This window comes from Mesoplodon bidens (genome assembly GCF_964165515.1).
Source record: "Mesoplodon bidens genome assembly, chromosome: 8".
Taxonomy (NCBI): Eukaryota; Metazoa; Chordata; class Mammalia; order Artiodactyla; family Ziphiidae; genus Mesoplodon; species Mesoplodon bidens.
Genome location: NC_138165.1, coordinates 21006417 through 21022322, shown reverse-complemented (window position 1 = coordinate 21022322; position 15906 = coordinate 21006417). Strand labels below are relative to the sequence as shown.

The 15906-nt window shown below is 42.4% G+C and overlaps 1 protein-coding gene across 1 annotated transcript in view; it reads right to left on the bottom strand.

The window, feature by feature from the left end:
• LOC308621301 (titin) overlaps positions 1–15906 on the bottom strand; it is a 299757-nt gene that overhangs the window by 50462 nt on the left and 233389 nt on the right. Inside the window, exons 265-287 of the mRNA XM_081241746.1 lie at positions 15564–15857; positions 12507–15473; positions 11865–12185; positions 11482–11766; positions 11085–11384; positions 10489–10791; positions 9784–10059; positions 9381–9680; positions 8984–9286; positions 8515–8814; positions 7513–7800; positions 6852–7148; positions 5985–6287; positions 5578–5883; positions 4150–4437; positions 3765–4055; positions 3387–3674; positions 2394–2981; positions 2189–2293; positions 1536–1733; positions 1136–1432; positions 458–1045; positions 64–366 (exon numbers count right to left, since the gene is read on the bottom strand). Coding sequence (XP_081097872.1) covers positions 64–366; positions 458–1045; positions 1136–1432; positions 1536–1733; positions 2189–2293; positions 2394–2981; positions 3387–3674; positions 3765–4055; positions 4150–4437; positions 5578–5883; positions 5985–6287; positions 6852–7148; positions 7513–7800; positions 8515–8814; positions 8984–9286; positions 9381–9680; positions 9784–10059; positions 10489–10791; positions 11085–11384; positions 11482–11766; positions 11865–12185; positions 12507–15473; positions 15564–15857 — 9789 coding nt within the window. The remainder of the gene's footprint in view (positions 1–63; positions 367–457; positions 1046–1135; positions 1433–1535; positions 1734–2188; positions 2294–2393; positions 2982–3386; positions 3675–3764; positions 4056–4149; positions 4438–5577; positions 5884–5984; positions 6288–6851; positions 7149–7512; positions 7801–8514; positions 8815–8983; positions 9287–9380; positions 9681–9783; positions 10060–10488; positions 10792–11084; positions 11385–11481; positions 11767–11864; positions 12186–12506; positions 15474–15563; positions 15858–15906) is intronic.

Here is a 15906-nt window from a genome sequence, read left to right as displayed (position 1 = left end):
GTATAAATTATATAAAATATTGGCACTCCCAAATGAGCTGTATTGAAAAAGATAAATACTAACATGCTACATCTTTCATTAGAACAGGATTTGAAGTATCACTAGGTGGACCAATTCCTGCTTTGTTCTCTGCACTGACACGGAATTCGTAGGTGTTTCCTTCTTGCAGTCCTGTTACTTTGCATCTGAGATCAGAAACTGGAGTCTTTGTTGCTCTCACCCATCGCAAGCCTTTCTTCTCTCTCCTTTCTACATGATACCCTGTGATCTCACTGCCACCATCATCAACTGGTCTTTTCCAACTGACAGTGGCAGTGTTTTTAGTGACATTGGACACCTCTGGTTTTCCAGGGGGGCCAGGTGGACCTGAAAAGAAAGCAAATTTATGAGAAATCTATGATTTCCTAAATTCTGCTGCAAATGCTTACATGTCAATTCCTTTATATGTCCTACGTACCAAATCTGTCTACCATCTTGACAGGTTCGGACTGTACGGGTTCCCCTTTGCCATACTGGTTTACAGCTGAGACCCGGAAGAGGTACTCATTTCCCTGGATAAGTTTGGTTGCCACATGCCTGCAAGACTGAATATCTTCGGCAACCACTGTCCACAAAAGTCGGCTGGTTTCTCTCTTTTCAAGAACATAAGACTTAATTGGTGAGCCGCCATCTTCTAAGGGAGGTGTCCATGTAAGCGTTGCTTTTTCAGCAGAAACATTACTGACTTCGATCGGACCTGGGGGACCAGGTACATCGAGGACTGTCACCTTCACGTACTCCTCCTTTGTGCCAAAAGCATTGGTAGCAGTGATGGTGTATTCACCAGCATCTTTTCTAGTGGCATACTTGATAGCAAGCATGGAAGATGTTGGGGTTGAAGTTATCTGAATGACGTCTGTTGGTCTGATGTCTTTTCCTGCCCTGGACCAACTTGACTTTGGAAGAGGCTTGCCGAGAATGCTAATGGCATTCAAAACAATGGTGTCACCTGCTTTAACTGTTAGCCCATCCTTTATTGTGGGATCAAGGACAATGGTTGGTGCCTCTGCAAAGAAAAAAAAGAACATTTTAATCAGAAAAGGAAGGACGCTTAATTTACTATCGTTTATGTGCATAAAAAGTAAAATAGACCTACCATATTCATCCTTGCAAATAATGGTTCCTGTACTTTCTGATGGAGCACTGATAGCACCTGCTGTATTCTTTGCTCTAATTCTGAATTCATATTTTCCACCCTCAACAAGGTCAGTAACAGTAAAGGCACAATCTGGGACATTAACATGGTTGGCTTTCATCCAAGATTTAGAGGGAAGATCTCGCTTCTCCACTATGTATCCAGTCAACTTATGACCACCATCATATTTGGGTTCAGTCCAAATGAGAGTCACTGAATTCCTTGTTACATTAATAACCTCAGGTTTGCCAGGAGGATCTAAGATAAAGCAAAAAACAGACAAAGAAACCCAGTCAAACACACACCAATGTTCTCTTCATGAAGAAAATACACGTGGATTTTGCTTTGTGTAATGACTTACCAATTGGATCAAGTGCCACAACTGGCTCTGATGGCAGGCTTGGCTTGCCTACTCCTGCTAAATTGATTGCCATAACTCGGAATTCATATTCCAGACCTTCAGTTAGTCCTGTCACTTTGAAGTCTTTCATCCTAACAGGAGTCTTGTTAGCCCTCTTCCACAAAAGGCTATTTCTTTCCTTGAACTCGATATGATACCCTACAAAAGATCCAGTGATGTGTCAATTCACATAGAAAGTACAAATGTAGCCTGATTTTTAAATACATACATACACACACACATGCACGGAACAAGTAATCATTCTTGCTTGTATGTATACTTTTGTTACCTAGGCATAGAGCCATTTTTTCCTCTTGGAATAGACATTTATTGCACCTTCTGTCAAAAAACTTTAACTTACAAAAATAGATATCATTAGGAAAGCCTTTATTAACTATTACATTAGGAGGTTTTCATTGAAATTAAGCATTAGCTTAATGAATTAGCTTAATGCTTCATGTACTGAATGCATAATGAACTGAAAAAAGGAAAATACATTTTTGTATGTGCAGATAGTGCTATAAATAAGGAGCACAGATTCAACTTGTTTTCAGGGAGGAAGATTTGGAAGAAATCTTAATGTAAACGCTGTAGGGTAAGAGCCAACTAAATACCTGTAATTGGAGAGCCTCCAGTTCTCCTGGGGTCAGTCCAAGTTAGAGATACGGAATCATGTCTGACATCCACAATATTGGGAGGTGGGGGAGCATCGGGCACATCTAGGAAAAAGTAGATAATGCAAGATTTATAATCAGGAATGTATTATAAATAAGCCAGAACCACGTTTTGCTTTATGTTTTCTGACCTTGAGACACTTACCAAATGGATGTCTAGCAACAATTGGCTCCGATTTCAGGCCCTCTCCTACACCGTATTTATTTTCGGCTCTGACCCTGAAGGTGTATTCCATACCCTCATGAAGTCTCATGACTCTAAAGGTGGTTTTCTGGACAGCTGAGGCACATGTCACCCACTTGTTGTTTACAGAATCTCTCTTCTCTAGGATATAGTTGGTGATCTCAGAACCTCCGTCGTCCTTTGGAGGACCCCACTTTAAGGTCATGGCTTCTGCTGTGACTTCGTCAAATTTGATCGGCCCGGTGGGGATGCCAGGCTTGCCAACAACTTTTATGGAGAGAGTTCCTTCCTTGGTGCCGGCAACATTCTTCAGTGTGATTGTGTATTTTCCAGCATCAGATTTTTGGCAGTAATTCACTAAAAGAGTTGTGTTAACTGCAGATGACTCGACACTGACCCTTGTGTCTGTTGCTAGAGGATCTTCTCCTTTCTTCCAGGACACGGATGGAGCTGGCTTGCCTTTTATGGGGATCTTAAGACGGAAGTTGCTGTTTTCTTTAGCCAAGTAGCACAAATCAGGAAGGTCCTTTAAGTCAAGGTCAGGAGCCACTGTAAGACAGCAGAGATAAGTTATTGTTACTTTTATTTATTATTTTTATTTTTTATTTATTATTTTTTTTTGCGGTACGCGGGCCTCTCACTGTTGTGGCTGCTCCCGTTGCGGAGCACAGGCTCCGGACGCGCAGGCTCAGCGGCCATGGCTCACGGGCCCAGCCGCTCCGCGGCATGTCGGATCTTCCCGGACCAGGGCATGAACCCGTGTTCCCTGCATCGGCAGGTGGACTCTCAACCACTGCGCCACCAGGGAAGCCCTGTTGTTACTTTTAATGCCAGGCAGTTAATTTTTTCAGGTCGTTATAGTTTTTAAAGGATTTTTACATAAGCCAGTGAGTAGGGCTCAAGAGGGCACTTTTGATGACAAAGGGAAAATGGAGATGATGGCTGAAGGCTTACCGACATCATCCTTTGCCACAACAGTGATTTCACTTGGGGTCCCTTCTCCGTTTTCATTCTCAGCACTCACTCTGAAGGTGTATTCCTCCCCTTCAGTCAAATCTTTCAGGGAATACTGTAAGTTTAGTGATTTCGTGACTCGTTGCCACTTATTTTCTTCAGTCAGGATATCAACGGCATATCCGATAATTCGACTCCCACCATCGCTGCGAGGCTTTTTCCAGCCTATTCTACAAGATGACTTGGTCACAGACATCACTTTAAGGTCCACAACTGGTCCAGGGGTTTCTAAAGCAAAGGAGAAACGATAAGTCTAAGCCCTGGATAACCAAGGTAAGATGTCACTCAAAATGATGGGATGGTAGCTTATTTGCTCACCGGAAGCTTTCACGGCATCACGTGTTTCACTGGGATCACCAATGCCGTACTCGTTTTCTGCAAACACCCTGAAGAAGTAGGATTTTCCTTCCTCCAAGTTAGAAACTCTGAAGCTTGTTTTGGAGCACTCCGCTGTCACGGTGGACCAGGACTTCCTCTCTGCGTCACGCTTTTCTACCACATAGTTTATGATGGGGCTTCCGCCGTCAATAATGGGAGGATCCCAGGTAACATAAGCAGAATCTTTGGATATTTCTTTGACAGTCACATTGACGGGTGGCCCAGGAGTATCTGAATAAATAGTGGGTAAATAAGAAATGAATATGTAAAAAATACATAGACTACATTTTAAACATATAATGATTGTTTTTTCAAGTGGACTTACCAAGCACTTTCACTACAATGGTATATTCTTTTTTACCACAGCTGTTCTTCAGAGTCAAGATATATTTTCCTGCATCATATTTGTTCACATTTTCACAGCGCAAGAAAGTGTCAAAGTCAGTTGACTTTATGTCCAGTCCAATCCTTTCTCTTAGATTGACATTTGGTTTAGACCAAGTTATACTGGGAGGTGGACGTCCTTTTACTGGTACATACAGTCTCATTGTAACTCCAGCACGTAATATGAGTGTTTTCCTCAAATCAGCATCAAGTTCTCCCTCAGGTGGAACTGTTTGATGTTGGAGTAAAGAGAGAGTAATAATGGTCAAATGTATTTCCAAGAACTGGCCTGATCACTCCTAAAATATGTTTCTTTCCATAACTGATCTCTAGTTCTTTAGAAAATCCTTAATATAATCCTCAAAACTTTCGCCAACTATTTTATTTATTTATTTATTTATTTATTTATGTATGTATGTATTTATTTATTGGCTGCATTGGGTCTTCGTTGCTGCGTGCAGGCTTTCTCTAGTTGTGGTGAGCGGGGACTACTCTTTGTTGCGGAGCACAGGCTCTAGGCACGCAGGCTTCAGTAGTTGTGGCTCATGGGCTCTAGAGCGCAGGCTCAATAGTTGTGGCACATGGGCTTAGTTGCTCTGCGGCATGTGGGATCTTCCCCGACCAGGGCTCGAACCCGTGTCCCCTGCACTGCCAGGCAGATTCTTAAGCACTGCGCCACCAGGGAAGTCCCGTTGCCAACGATTTTAATACTCTGTAGCAATTATTGATCTTTCTATTTTCCAATATCCTATAGGCCGACCCAAGTTTTCCCTGGAGGATCTGCATCTCATCTCATGAACCTTATATACTCTTAAACTCTCTGTACATTAAAAGTAGATGATTGGTTTTTGGCTTTCTTCCAGTGAAGGCACTCTGCTATATACTCTTCATTTCATTGTAGGAAAAAAAGTACACAAGAGGGTGAAGTATAATACCAAGTAATTCAAAGTAAAAGGAGCGCTGGTTAGGGAGAATAAGTGAATAGAAGAAACGGTGAGAAGAGAAATTAAGATGATGGAGAGCTTACCCATTATATACTTATGGAGGGGGGTAGATTAGAAGAGAAAATAAAAACCTAAGAATGATAAATAGCTCACTACTTAGTTTTAAAAAATCTTTTTATTCTCAGAATAAAATTCCTATATTCCATATTCTTTTGAAGGCATGAAATTCTCATACTTGCATTCCATTTAGCTTATTATACAATACCATAAAGTACCAACCCAGCTCTCCTAAAATGTATTGATACTTGTAGAGTTACCAACCCTAAAACTTATAAATAAATAAATCTACATAAGGGAGTTCCATACTCCCTCTTAAAATATGACCGATGAGAAGAGTTCTGTATATTTCTCCTGATAATACTTACTTAAAATGTCCTTGGGACAGTGTTTATCTGGCACATCGCTGGGGTCACTATATCCTATCTTATTAACGGCATACACGCGGAACTGATATTCTGTGTTTTCCATTAGGCCGGTAACCTCAAAGCGGGTATTCTGTAGCTTCTGTGGTAAATTGCACCTCACCCAGTTATCAGAATCAGCTCGTTTTACTTCAACAAGGTAACCAATGATAGGGCTACCACCGTCATAGGCTGGCTTGCCCCAAGATAGACTCACGGAGCTATGGGTTGTATCATATACTTTGGGAAAAGCTGGTGGACCAGGAGGATCTGAGGATAAATAATAACAGAAAATTTTCATTAAAACCTCATTCCCAGTTGTTGAATGTTGATTATAAGAGGGAATATTGGACTCTCTCATGAAAACTTACACAGAGGATCTTGGGCATAAGCAGCTTTGGATACGTCACTGGGTTTGCCTGGTCCAGCCTTATTTATAGCTGTAACTCGGAACTCATATTCCGTGCCTTCTTGGAGACCTGTTGCTTTTATCGTTCTTTCTATAACGGGTTTTCTGTTGACCTTAGTCCAGTTAATTGCCTGGGTTTCCCGCTTTTCAACCAAATAGCCAGTGATGGGGGAGCCACCATCATCTGCTGGTGGTTTCCAGCTTACTGTCATGTGATCTTTGGTTATGTTGCTAATAACAGGAGGATCACAGCGTCCGGGTGGGTCTGCAGAGATTGATTGACAAGTTAATGTCCCAGTCTAAAAGGTAATATTTAAAAAGTAAAATGAGTTATTTGTAGTGAGGTGGATGGACCTAGAGTCTGTCATACAGAGTGAAGTAAGTCAGGAAGAGAAAAACAAATACCGTATGCTAACATGTATATATGGAATCTTAAAAAAAATCGTTCTGAAGAATGCAGGGGCAGGACAGGAATAAAGACGCAGACGTAGAGAATGGACTTGAGGATACGGGGAGGGGGAAGGGTAAGCTGGGACGAAGTGAGAGAGTGGCATGGACATATATACACTACCAAATGTACAATAGATAGCTAGTGGGAAGCAGCCGCATAGCACAGGGAGATCAGCTCTGTGCTTTGTGACCACCTAGAGGGGTGGGATGGGGAGGTTGGGAGGGAGATGCAAGAGGGAGGGGATATGGGGATACATGTATATGTATAGCTGATTCACTTTGTTATACAGCAGAAACTAACACACCATTGTAAAGAAATTATACTCCAATAAGGATGTGTTAAAAAAAAGAGAGAAAAACCTTAGGAAAATGTTCTTACCATATGGGTTTTTAGCAATTGCTGGTTCAGTTAAGATCGGGTCGCCCACTCCGTATTTATTTTCAGCACAAATTCGGAACTGATACTCATGGCCCTCTATCAGTTTCTCCACGCTGCAGCTGGTGATGGGCACAGTGGCAGAGACTTGTGCCCAGTTGGTTCTGCTCGTTTCACGTTTGTCAACAACATAGTTGGTGATTTCTGAGCCTCCATCTTCAAGAGGAGGTTCCCAAGAAAACATTGCACGATCTGAATACATTTTGTTGATTTTAACAGATGCTGGAGGACCTGGTTTATCTGAAAGGATAAGAAAGAAAAGTGAAGTCTTTCACTCACACATGTGAAATAGGGAATGAGTAGAGTGGAGGTCTGGAGAGCTGGGCTGCAGCCTTTATGTTGTCATTAACTTCCTATACGACCTTGGAAGTTACTTAATTTTTCCAAATCTTAATTTCCTCATATCTAAAATTAGGTAACTGGAATATGTGATCTCTAGTGTTCTTTTCGGCTGTAAAACGCTGTTGTTCTGTGATGAGAATAATTCCTCGATGAAGAAAGATACATCGAGATCGGTATCTCTTCTCACATATTATTTTGTAAATTCTATGACATCACATTAACCAAAGTGGAACATGAGATTCTAGTGAAGTGCTTTAGTTACCTAACACTTTGAGCTTGATGGTGGCTGATTTGGAGCCACTTGCGTTTTCGGCAGTGATGGTATAGTCCCCTGAGTCTTTCCGATTCACGCTGAACAGCTCCAGGGTACACAGGTTCCGCTGCATGGCCATCTTGATGCCTTCCGATACTTTCAGCGGCGTCCCATCCTTCTTCCAAGAGACTGTGGGCATTGGTTTACCAAAAACAGTAGCATCCAGGCAAACATTAGTTCCAGCTTTCACAGTGAGCAAAGATTTCATAGCCACACTCAGGTCTATCCTGGGAGGAACTGGAAAGAAATAAGATTAAAGGATTTAATATATGCAAAGCTATATTATATAATGCTTACTGATAAAAGTGGGAAATTCATATGCTGTCTTTTTCAAGGTGGGATTTTTTTTTAAAGTAACTTATTCATTATAAAAGAAATGCCAAAATTTGATAACACTGAAAGTATAAAGAAAAAAGTGAAGATCGCCCATCATTCCAGCATCCTTAAAGCTTCACTCTTTATCATTTTGGTGCATTTCTTTGGCATCTTTTTTTTTTTTTTTCTTCTTTGCTGTACGCGGGCCTCTCACTGCTGTGGCCTCTCCCGTTGCGGAGCACAGGCTCCGGACGTGCAGGCTCAGCGGCCATGGCTCACGGGCCCAGCCGCTCCGCGGCATGTGGGATCTTCCCAGACCGGGGCATGAAACCGTGTCCCCTGCATTGGCAGGTGGACTCTCAACCACTGCGCCACCAGGGAAGTCCTCTTGGGCATCTTTTTGTGCCTGTGCCTGTGTATGGTTAAAATTATGCGGTCCACACAGTTTTGTATCCTGTTTTTTAGTTTAGCATATTATTAAGATTCTCCATAATCATAATTTTTAGTGTCTGTATACAAAGTACCTATCATTTTACTTGTCCGTATTTCCATAGGTGTAGATTTAGTTTTTTATTAGGAGAAATATACATTATGAGTGCTGTCCACCTTTGCCTGTAATGTTCAACAGAATCTTACCATTTTCTGCCATGATAGTCACTGGATCAGAAGGTTCAGAAGGCTGGCTAATGTTTACCGCAGTCTTGGCAATTGCTCTAAATTGATACTGAGCATTCTCTTCTAGGCCAGTAGCTGTGTACTCTTCCTGGGGAATCTGGTGAGGTGAAGTATTACACCGTACCCACTTATCACCAGGAAGTTGGCAAGCTTCTACGAAATAGCCAGTAATTTTGCTGCCTCCATCATGCTTTGGACGGGCCCAGATGAGGGACACAGTGCTCTTGGAAACATCAATAATTTCAGGCTTTCCAGGAGGATCTAAAACCAAAAGAGATATTCTCAGCATTTATCTTAACAGCAGAAATTTTAAACTCTGTGTTTCACAGTATCACCCAGAACATATTTCTGAATGGAAATAGTAACCTTCAGAAACTCCAAGATTTAAATGTGTCCTCATAATACTTAAAAAAAAAAAAAAATTACTCACCAACTGGCGTTCTTGCAGTTACATATTCAGTTGGTTTGCTGGGTGGGCTGGCTCCAGCTTTATTTAGGGCATAGATTCTGAATGAATACTCAAGGCTTTCTACCAGGCCAGAACAGGGATATTCAGTTGACCGGACAGGGGAATCGTTAGCTTTCACCCAGAGCAAACTGTTTCTTTCTTTGCGTTCAATCAGGTAGCCGGTAATGGGGCTCCCTCCATCACTGTCTGGTCTATCCCACGCCACAAATATGCAGTCTTTGTTGACTTTAGTGACTCGTGCATTCTTGGGTTCACTGGGAACATCTGGAGATGAAGATCAGGGAAATATCAGTTTCTAGTCTAAATAACAGACTAGAAAGAAAACACAATTTTTTTTTTCTTCCGGAAAGAAACATACCAAATGGGAACTCAGCCAGCATCTTTGGAGACGTGAGAGGCTCTGAAATGCCAAATCGATTCTCAGCACGGACCCGGAAGATGTACTCTTGGCCTGGGATCAGTTTTCCAACCCTGCAGGAAGTTTTTGTCACTGAAGCTAGCGCTGTCACCCAGTCACCCCTGCTCACGTCACACTTCTCCAATATGTAATTGGTGACGTTACTGCCTCCGTCCTCCAGGGGGATGTGCCATGACAGGGAGCAAGCATCGGCATCTATGTCAGAAATGTCAAACGGAGGCTGAGGGGGTCCAGGAGCGTCTGCGTGAACCGAGAGGAAAGAAATATAAGAATAGGGATTTGACTGGAAAAAATGTTTCTGATACTCACATTTGGGTGGCCATGTGTCTAACACGTAACCTACCCATGACGATAACTTTGATTTTCTGAGTGTCTGTCCCAGAACTGTTTTCTGCAGTGAGGCTATAGTAACCGCTGTCTTTCCTAGTAACATCTTTTATGATCAGAACTGAAGAATTGTCTGCTTTATGTACTGCCAGGTGGCTGGATGTGACAACTTCATCTTCTCCTTTTTTCCATTTACAGATGGGTTGAGGCTTTCCATACACATGGGCTTCAATTCGGAGTTTCTTCCCAGCTTTGATAATAATTTGCTCTGGCATAAGGATCTTGGGTGGCACTAAAAGTAAGATGAAGATACATTAATTTGGCAGGGAGGTTAAATGTCCTCTGGTGGGGAACTATACTAGTGCTTTTCAAATTGTGGATTGCAACCCATTAGTGGGTTCAAATTAATGTTTGCATTACTGCTAATACTTTTTAAAGAGAATGGGATTGAAATGAATTGAGAATATCTGAGGCCAGCACACATGATAAGAATGGGTGTTGCTCTAAGAAACTTTTTCTAAGTCATATATATGTATGTGTGCCCTGCGTCATGATTTAAGGTGTATTTACTACCTGTTGTGGGTCCAGATGTTTCCAAACCACTGTTCTCTACTATATTTCAAGTATTTCTGGAACTAGATTCTTCAGGGATAAACACCTACATGTCAAAAGAAAATCCTCATAAACTTTTATCCCATGGAAAATGACTCTGACTACTTACACAGCTGTGCTTTGGCTTCATACTCTCCCTCAGCTTCTCTTGGCAAACTGACTCCAACGGCATTTCTGGCCGCTACCCTAAATTTGTATTTCTTTCCTTCCTTGAGGCCGGTGACAACAAGGCTGAGGTCTTTCACCACCGAGTACTCTATCCAGCGGCCTGCAGGCAGCTCTTCTTCTCTGTAACTAACGATGTAGCCATCCACCTTAGCGCCTCCATCGCGCAGGGGAGGTAACCAGGCTAACACAGCGCTGTTCTTTGTCATTTCAGTAACTTCTAGTTTCCTGGGGGGATCCGGCTCACCTAGAAGAAAAAAGCACCCAGGTAACCTAATCCATCCCTTTGGAAATATGTATGTTTTCATATGCCACTTGCTTCAAAGTATATGGAAACTATGGTTCGGGATGCTGAAAGTAAAAAGGGCACGGATGAGTCAGATCGAAAAAGTCCTCGGTGAGTGAGTTAGATATTTATTTGTACTGTTTCGGTTTCTACAAGTGAAGGCCCTTTCATTAGTGGAGTAAAATGTTTCGGTATCTTGATTTTGCTGAGGTTGGGGACTGGAGTTAAAAGGAGGGAGAAAGGATGTAACTTACTTAGAGGATCTGTTGCGAGCACTGGTTTGGGGATGTCTGTTGGGACGCCGGGGCCGTACTCATTGACAGCAGTTACTCTGAAGAAATACTCAGTCCCAGGGACAAGATTGGTGACGTGGAAGCTCGTTTTCTTGACTTCTGGGGTGACTGTCGACCACGTCTTTCTATCTGCCTCACGTTTCTGCACAATGTAATGTGTCACTTGTCTCCCACCATCGTTCTCGGGAGGGGCCCAGGAAACGTGACATGATGTTTTAGTGACATCCGAAACTTTTAAATCAGACACAGGTCCAGGAGTATCTGTGAAGGACGACAAAATCATATATACGAGACCCCTCAGCCTCCTTATTAACCAAGGCATTTTTGAAGGGGAGGAAGACGCTTGTTTATAACCCACCTAATACTCTGACATTCACGAACACGGCCTTTTCTCCTGCCAGGTTCACAAGCGTCAAGGAATATTTTCCTGAGTCATCACGGGTAGAATTGGGGATGACGAGGAAGGCCATAGTATCAACCAGATCAACTTGTCCCTTTCTGACCACGTTATCAATACCCACTTTTCGCCAAGTGACCTTAGGGGCTGGTCGCCCTCTCACTATGGCAAATAGTCGAATAGGGCATCCTGCTCTCACTGTGACCAGTTTTCTCATGCTGGCGTCCAAATCAATCTCCGGAGGTTCTGCAAATGACACGAAAGTCGTCAGTTGACTTCAGAATGTGGGGAACTCATGTGAGAAGTGAAACATGAGTGAATCAAGTGATAACATAGGGCCTCACCTAGGATTTCTTTAGGTTTAATAGCGCCCTTTAGTTCTGCAGGGCGCCCAATGCCAACTTGGTTTTGGGCACAGACCCTGAACTCATATTCCTGGTTTTCATCCAAGCTGGTCACGGTAAATTCCATGCGAATGAGTTGCGCTGCAGCACTACACCTTTTCCAGCCTTCGTCAGGTGATGTATCTGGTCTCTTTGGTCTCATTTCCACAACATATCCAATGATTGGTGCGCCACCGTCATACACTGGTTTTCCCCACCCAAGAGTTATGGAACTTTTGGTTGTATCAACCACTTTGAGATTGGTCGGTGGACCAGGTGGTTCTGAAAGTAAATTATATAAGGATAAATTTACACATGGTTAACAACTACTAGTGATAGGTTAATGAGTAATTCTATATAGTCCATCCTTAATTAACCACAGATAGTACATTCAATTTCTCAATTACTCAGTCCTCCTTATTTTCCTTCATAAAATTAGAATCTACCATTGTTTGTACATTTTAGGCGATTTGGTAAAAGATCTATTTGGAAAACTACTGGCTAAGATCAGTTTCGATGCTGTGGATTTAACTTATTTGTCTAATACCTCTGTGCCTGAGATTAAGAGTTGGTGTAATACCAGAAAAAGCAAGAACATCATACCTATGGGGTCTTTTGCCACCACTGGCCTTGATGGCAAGCTTGGTTCTCCAATTCCAACTTCATTTTCTGCCTTGACACGGAACTGATATTCATGTCCTGGGAAGAGATTCTGTACTTTCAGACGTCTCTCAGGGATCGCACTCTTGTTGACAGGGACCCATCGTATTGAATGTTTTTCCTTTTTCTCCAAATAGTATCCTGTGATGGACTTTCCACCATCATATTCAGGTGGCGTCCAAACCACAGTCATCTCTTCTTTGCTTACTTTAGTGATTTCTGGGGGGTCAGGGCAACCAGGTCTATCATATTTGGTTTTTGCAATGACTGGTTTACTTTCTGTTGGAGGCCCTGTGCCTATTTTATTTTCTGCACGGACTCTGAAAATATATTCATTCCCTTCTATGAGACGTGTTACTGTAGTACCAGGTGTTAAGATAGTAGCAGAAAAGGTAGACCAAACCATTCTCTTGCTCTCACATTTTTCTAAAATATAATTTTGGATTTCACAGCCACCATCGTCCTCTGGTGGATCCCAGCGAAGAGAACACCTATCACTACACACATCAACAATTTTCAGGTTTCTTATAGGCCCAGGCTTATCTAAAACATTGACAGTGGCAAAGGCCACAAAACTGCCAGCTGTGTTAGTTGCTGTAATTACGTATTTACCACCATCACTTCGCTTTGCTTTAGTAAGAGAAAATTTAGATGAATCACCACTGGTAGCAATCTTGACCCTTGGTGATCTTGTTAAGTCTGTCGCGTCTTTGTCCTTGGTCCATGAAACTTCTGGAAATGGCTTGCCTCTAACACCTGCCTCAAGTCGAATGGTGTCCCCTGCTTTGACAGTTAGCACACCACTTAATTTCAGATCAAGTACTGGTTTCTGCAAGTCTTCCTTTACAACAACTTCCTCTGTCTTCACCCAGTCACTTTCCCCACCTTCATTCTTCGTTTGCACTCTGAACTCATAAATCTGGTTTTCAACACATTTGTCAACCATGTAGTGGGTTTCTTTAATGCTTCCTTTATGCACTCTTTCCCAGTCATCAGAGCCCTTCGGCTTCCTTTCAACGTGATATGATAGATTTGGGCTACCACCATCATAATCAGGCCGCCTCCATTTTAGGTAGACAAATGTCTTTCCTTTATCTGCAATATGAAGGTTTTCAGGCTCACCTGGTCTATCAATAGGGTTAATAGCCAGAATTGGGGTTTTTGTTTCAGTGGTTGGCCCAACACCTACTTTATTCTCTGCACAAACTCGGAAATAGTATTCATTGTTGGCTAAAAGGTTGGCCTTGATTGATCGCTTAGTGACATCTGAAGCAACAATTGACCAGCCTTTCTGGTTTGGTTTGCGATATTCCACTATGAAGTTTGTTATTTCTGAGCCACCGTTATCTAGAGGGTTTTCCCAAGAAATTGTACAGTTCTCTTTGGTTACGTTGCTGATCTTTAAATTCTGGCAAGGTCCAGGTCTGTCAAGGACATTAACGATAGCAGAACCTTGGGCATGTCCACTGCTGTTCTTAGCTGAGATGATATACTTGCCATGATCAGCTCTAACAGCTTCTTTAATTTGCAACTCAGCACGAGGTAGATCGTGAATTAGGTCAACCCGCTTTTCTCGGGCCAATACTTTGCCTTCCTTGGACCAAGTTATGTCTGGTTGAGGTCGGCCTTTGACCCGAGCAAGAATGCGGATAGTTTGGCCCACTCTAACGGTAATAACATCACGACAGGTAACATCAAGTTCTACTTCGGGAGGATGAAGGATGTCCTTTGCAATCACAGATTCTGCTAGTTCTCTTGGCTCTCCCTCTCCCACAATATTAGCTGCCTTTATACGGAATCTGTACTCATTTCCTTCAATTAGTCCAGGTACCCTAAAGGCACATTGCCTGATGAGTTCATCTTTATTAATCCTGCTCCACTGTGTTGCTCCAGCTTTCTGACATTCCACCACATAGCCCAGAATGGGGCTACCACCATCACTGAGAGGCTTTGTCCACACCAGGTCAGCTGTTTCTCTGGTCTTGTCTTTCAGCTTAGGATTAATAGGTGGTCCAGGTGGTTTGATGGGCCGGCAAGCTTTTTTTGGATCAGAACTTGGGGACGGATTGCTTAGTCCTGCAAGATTCTCAGCAAAAACTCTAAACTCATATGTATTTCCCTCATAGAGTCCAGTCACTCTAAACTTCATGTCCACTAGAGGTGTTTTGTTGACCCTCATCCATTTGCCTGTTACTTCTCGACGTTCCACATAGTAACCAGTTATTGGACTGCCACCATCAGATTTTGGCAGAGTCCAAGACACTGTTGCAGCATTTTCAGTAATGTCAGTAACTACTGGTTTACCAGGAGGAGATGGAGGACTAAACTTATGTTTAGCAACAGTAGGTATGGAGTCAAGGGGAGGGCCAACGCCAATCTTATTCTCTGCTTTCACTTGGAAGACATATTCACAGCCCTTCTGCAGATGTAGGACTTTCAGCTTTGTCTTACTGCTTCCTGAAGAGACAACACCCCATGTGTCTTTCTTTGTGTCTTTTTTCTCAACAATATAATTTATCACAGGGCTTCCTCCATCATCCTTAGGTGGCTGCCATGAGATAGTCATATGTTCAGGGGTAACTTCCAGAATATTAATAGGGCCTGTTGGTGGACCAGGAACATCAAGAACAGTAAGATGTACAGACACTGTTTTGGTGCCAGCTGCATTGGAAACTGTGATCTGATATTCCCCAGTGTCTCTCCTTAAGCAGTTCTTAATGGTGAGTACTGATGAGAAGTTGTCAGTTTCAACTGTATAGTGTTCATCTGTTTTAATCTCATTCCCATCGGTTGTCCACTTTGCAGTAGGAACAGGTACACCTCTTATAATGGCAGGGAATCTGACTGTAGTTCCAGCTTTTACCACAAGGCCTTCAATTAATTTCACATCCAGCTCCACAGATGGAGGCACTGGAAAGGAAACATGAGGAAATTAGATTTTGATTTTCACAATATGAATAATTTAAAAAAGAAAGAAAATAATTCCAATCAAAAAATTACCTAGTTTTTCTTGACATTCTATTGGGATAGTTGTGTCAGGAAGACCAAGACCCACAATGTTTTCAGCTTTTACACGGAATCTATAGGTCTTCCCTTGTTGTAATCCAGTAACAACACACTCTAAGTTTGTCACAGTCTTGAACTTAATCCAGTCTTGGGTGCCCTCTTCTTGATATTCCACCAAATATCCAGTGATTGGAGAGCCACCATCACGATCTGGCTTATTCCAAACAAGGGAGACTTCAGTCTTGTCAACATCTACATGGTGTAGGTTCTTGGGTGGCCCTGGAGGATCTTTAAGAAGAAGAAGAAGTTATGATGAATAAACAATCTTCTCAAAACA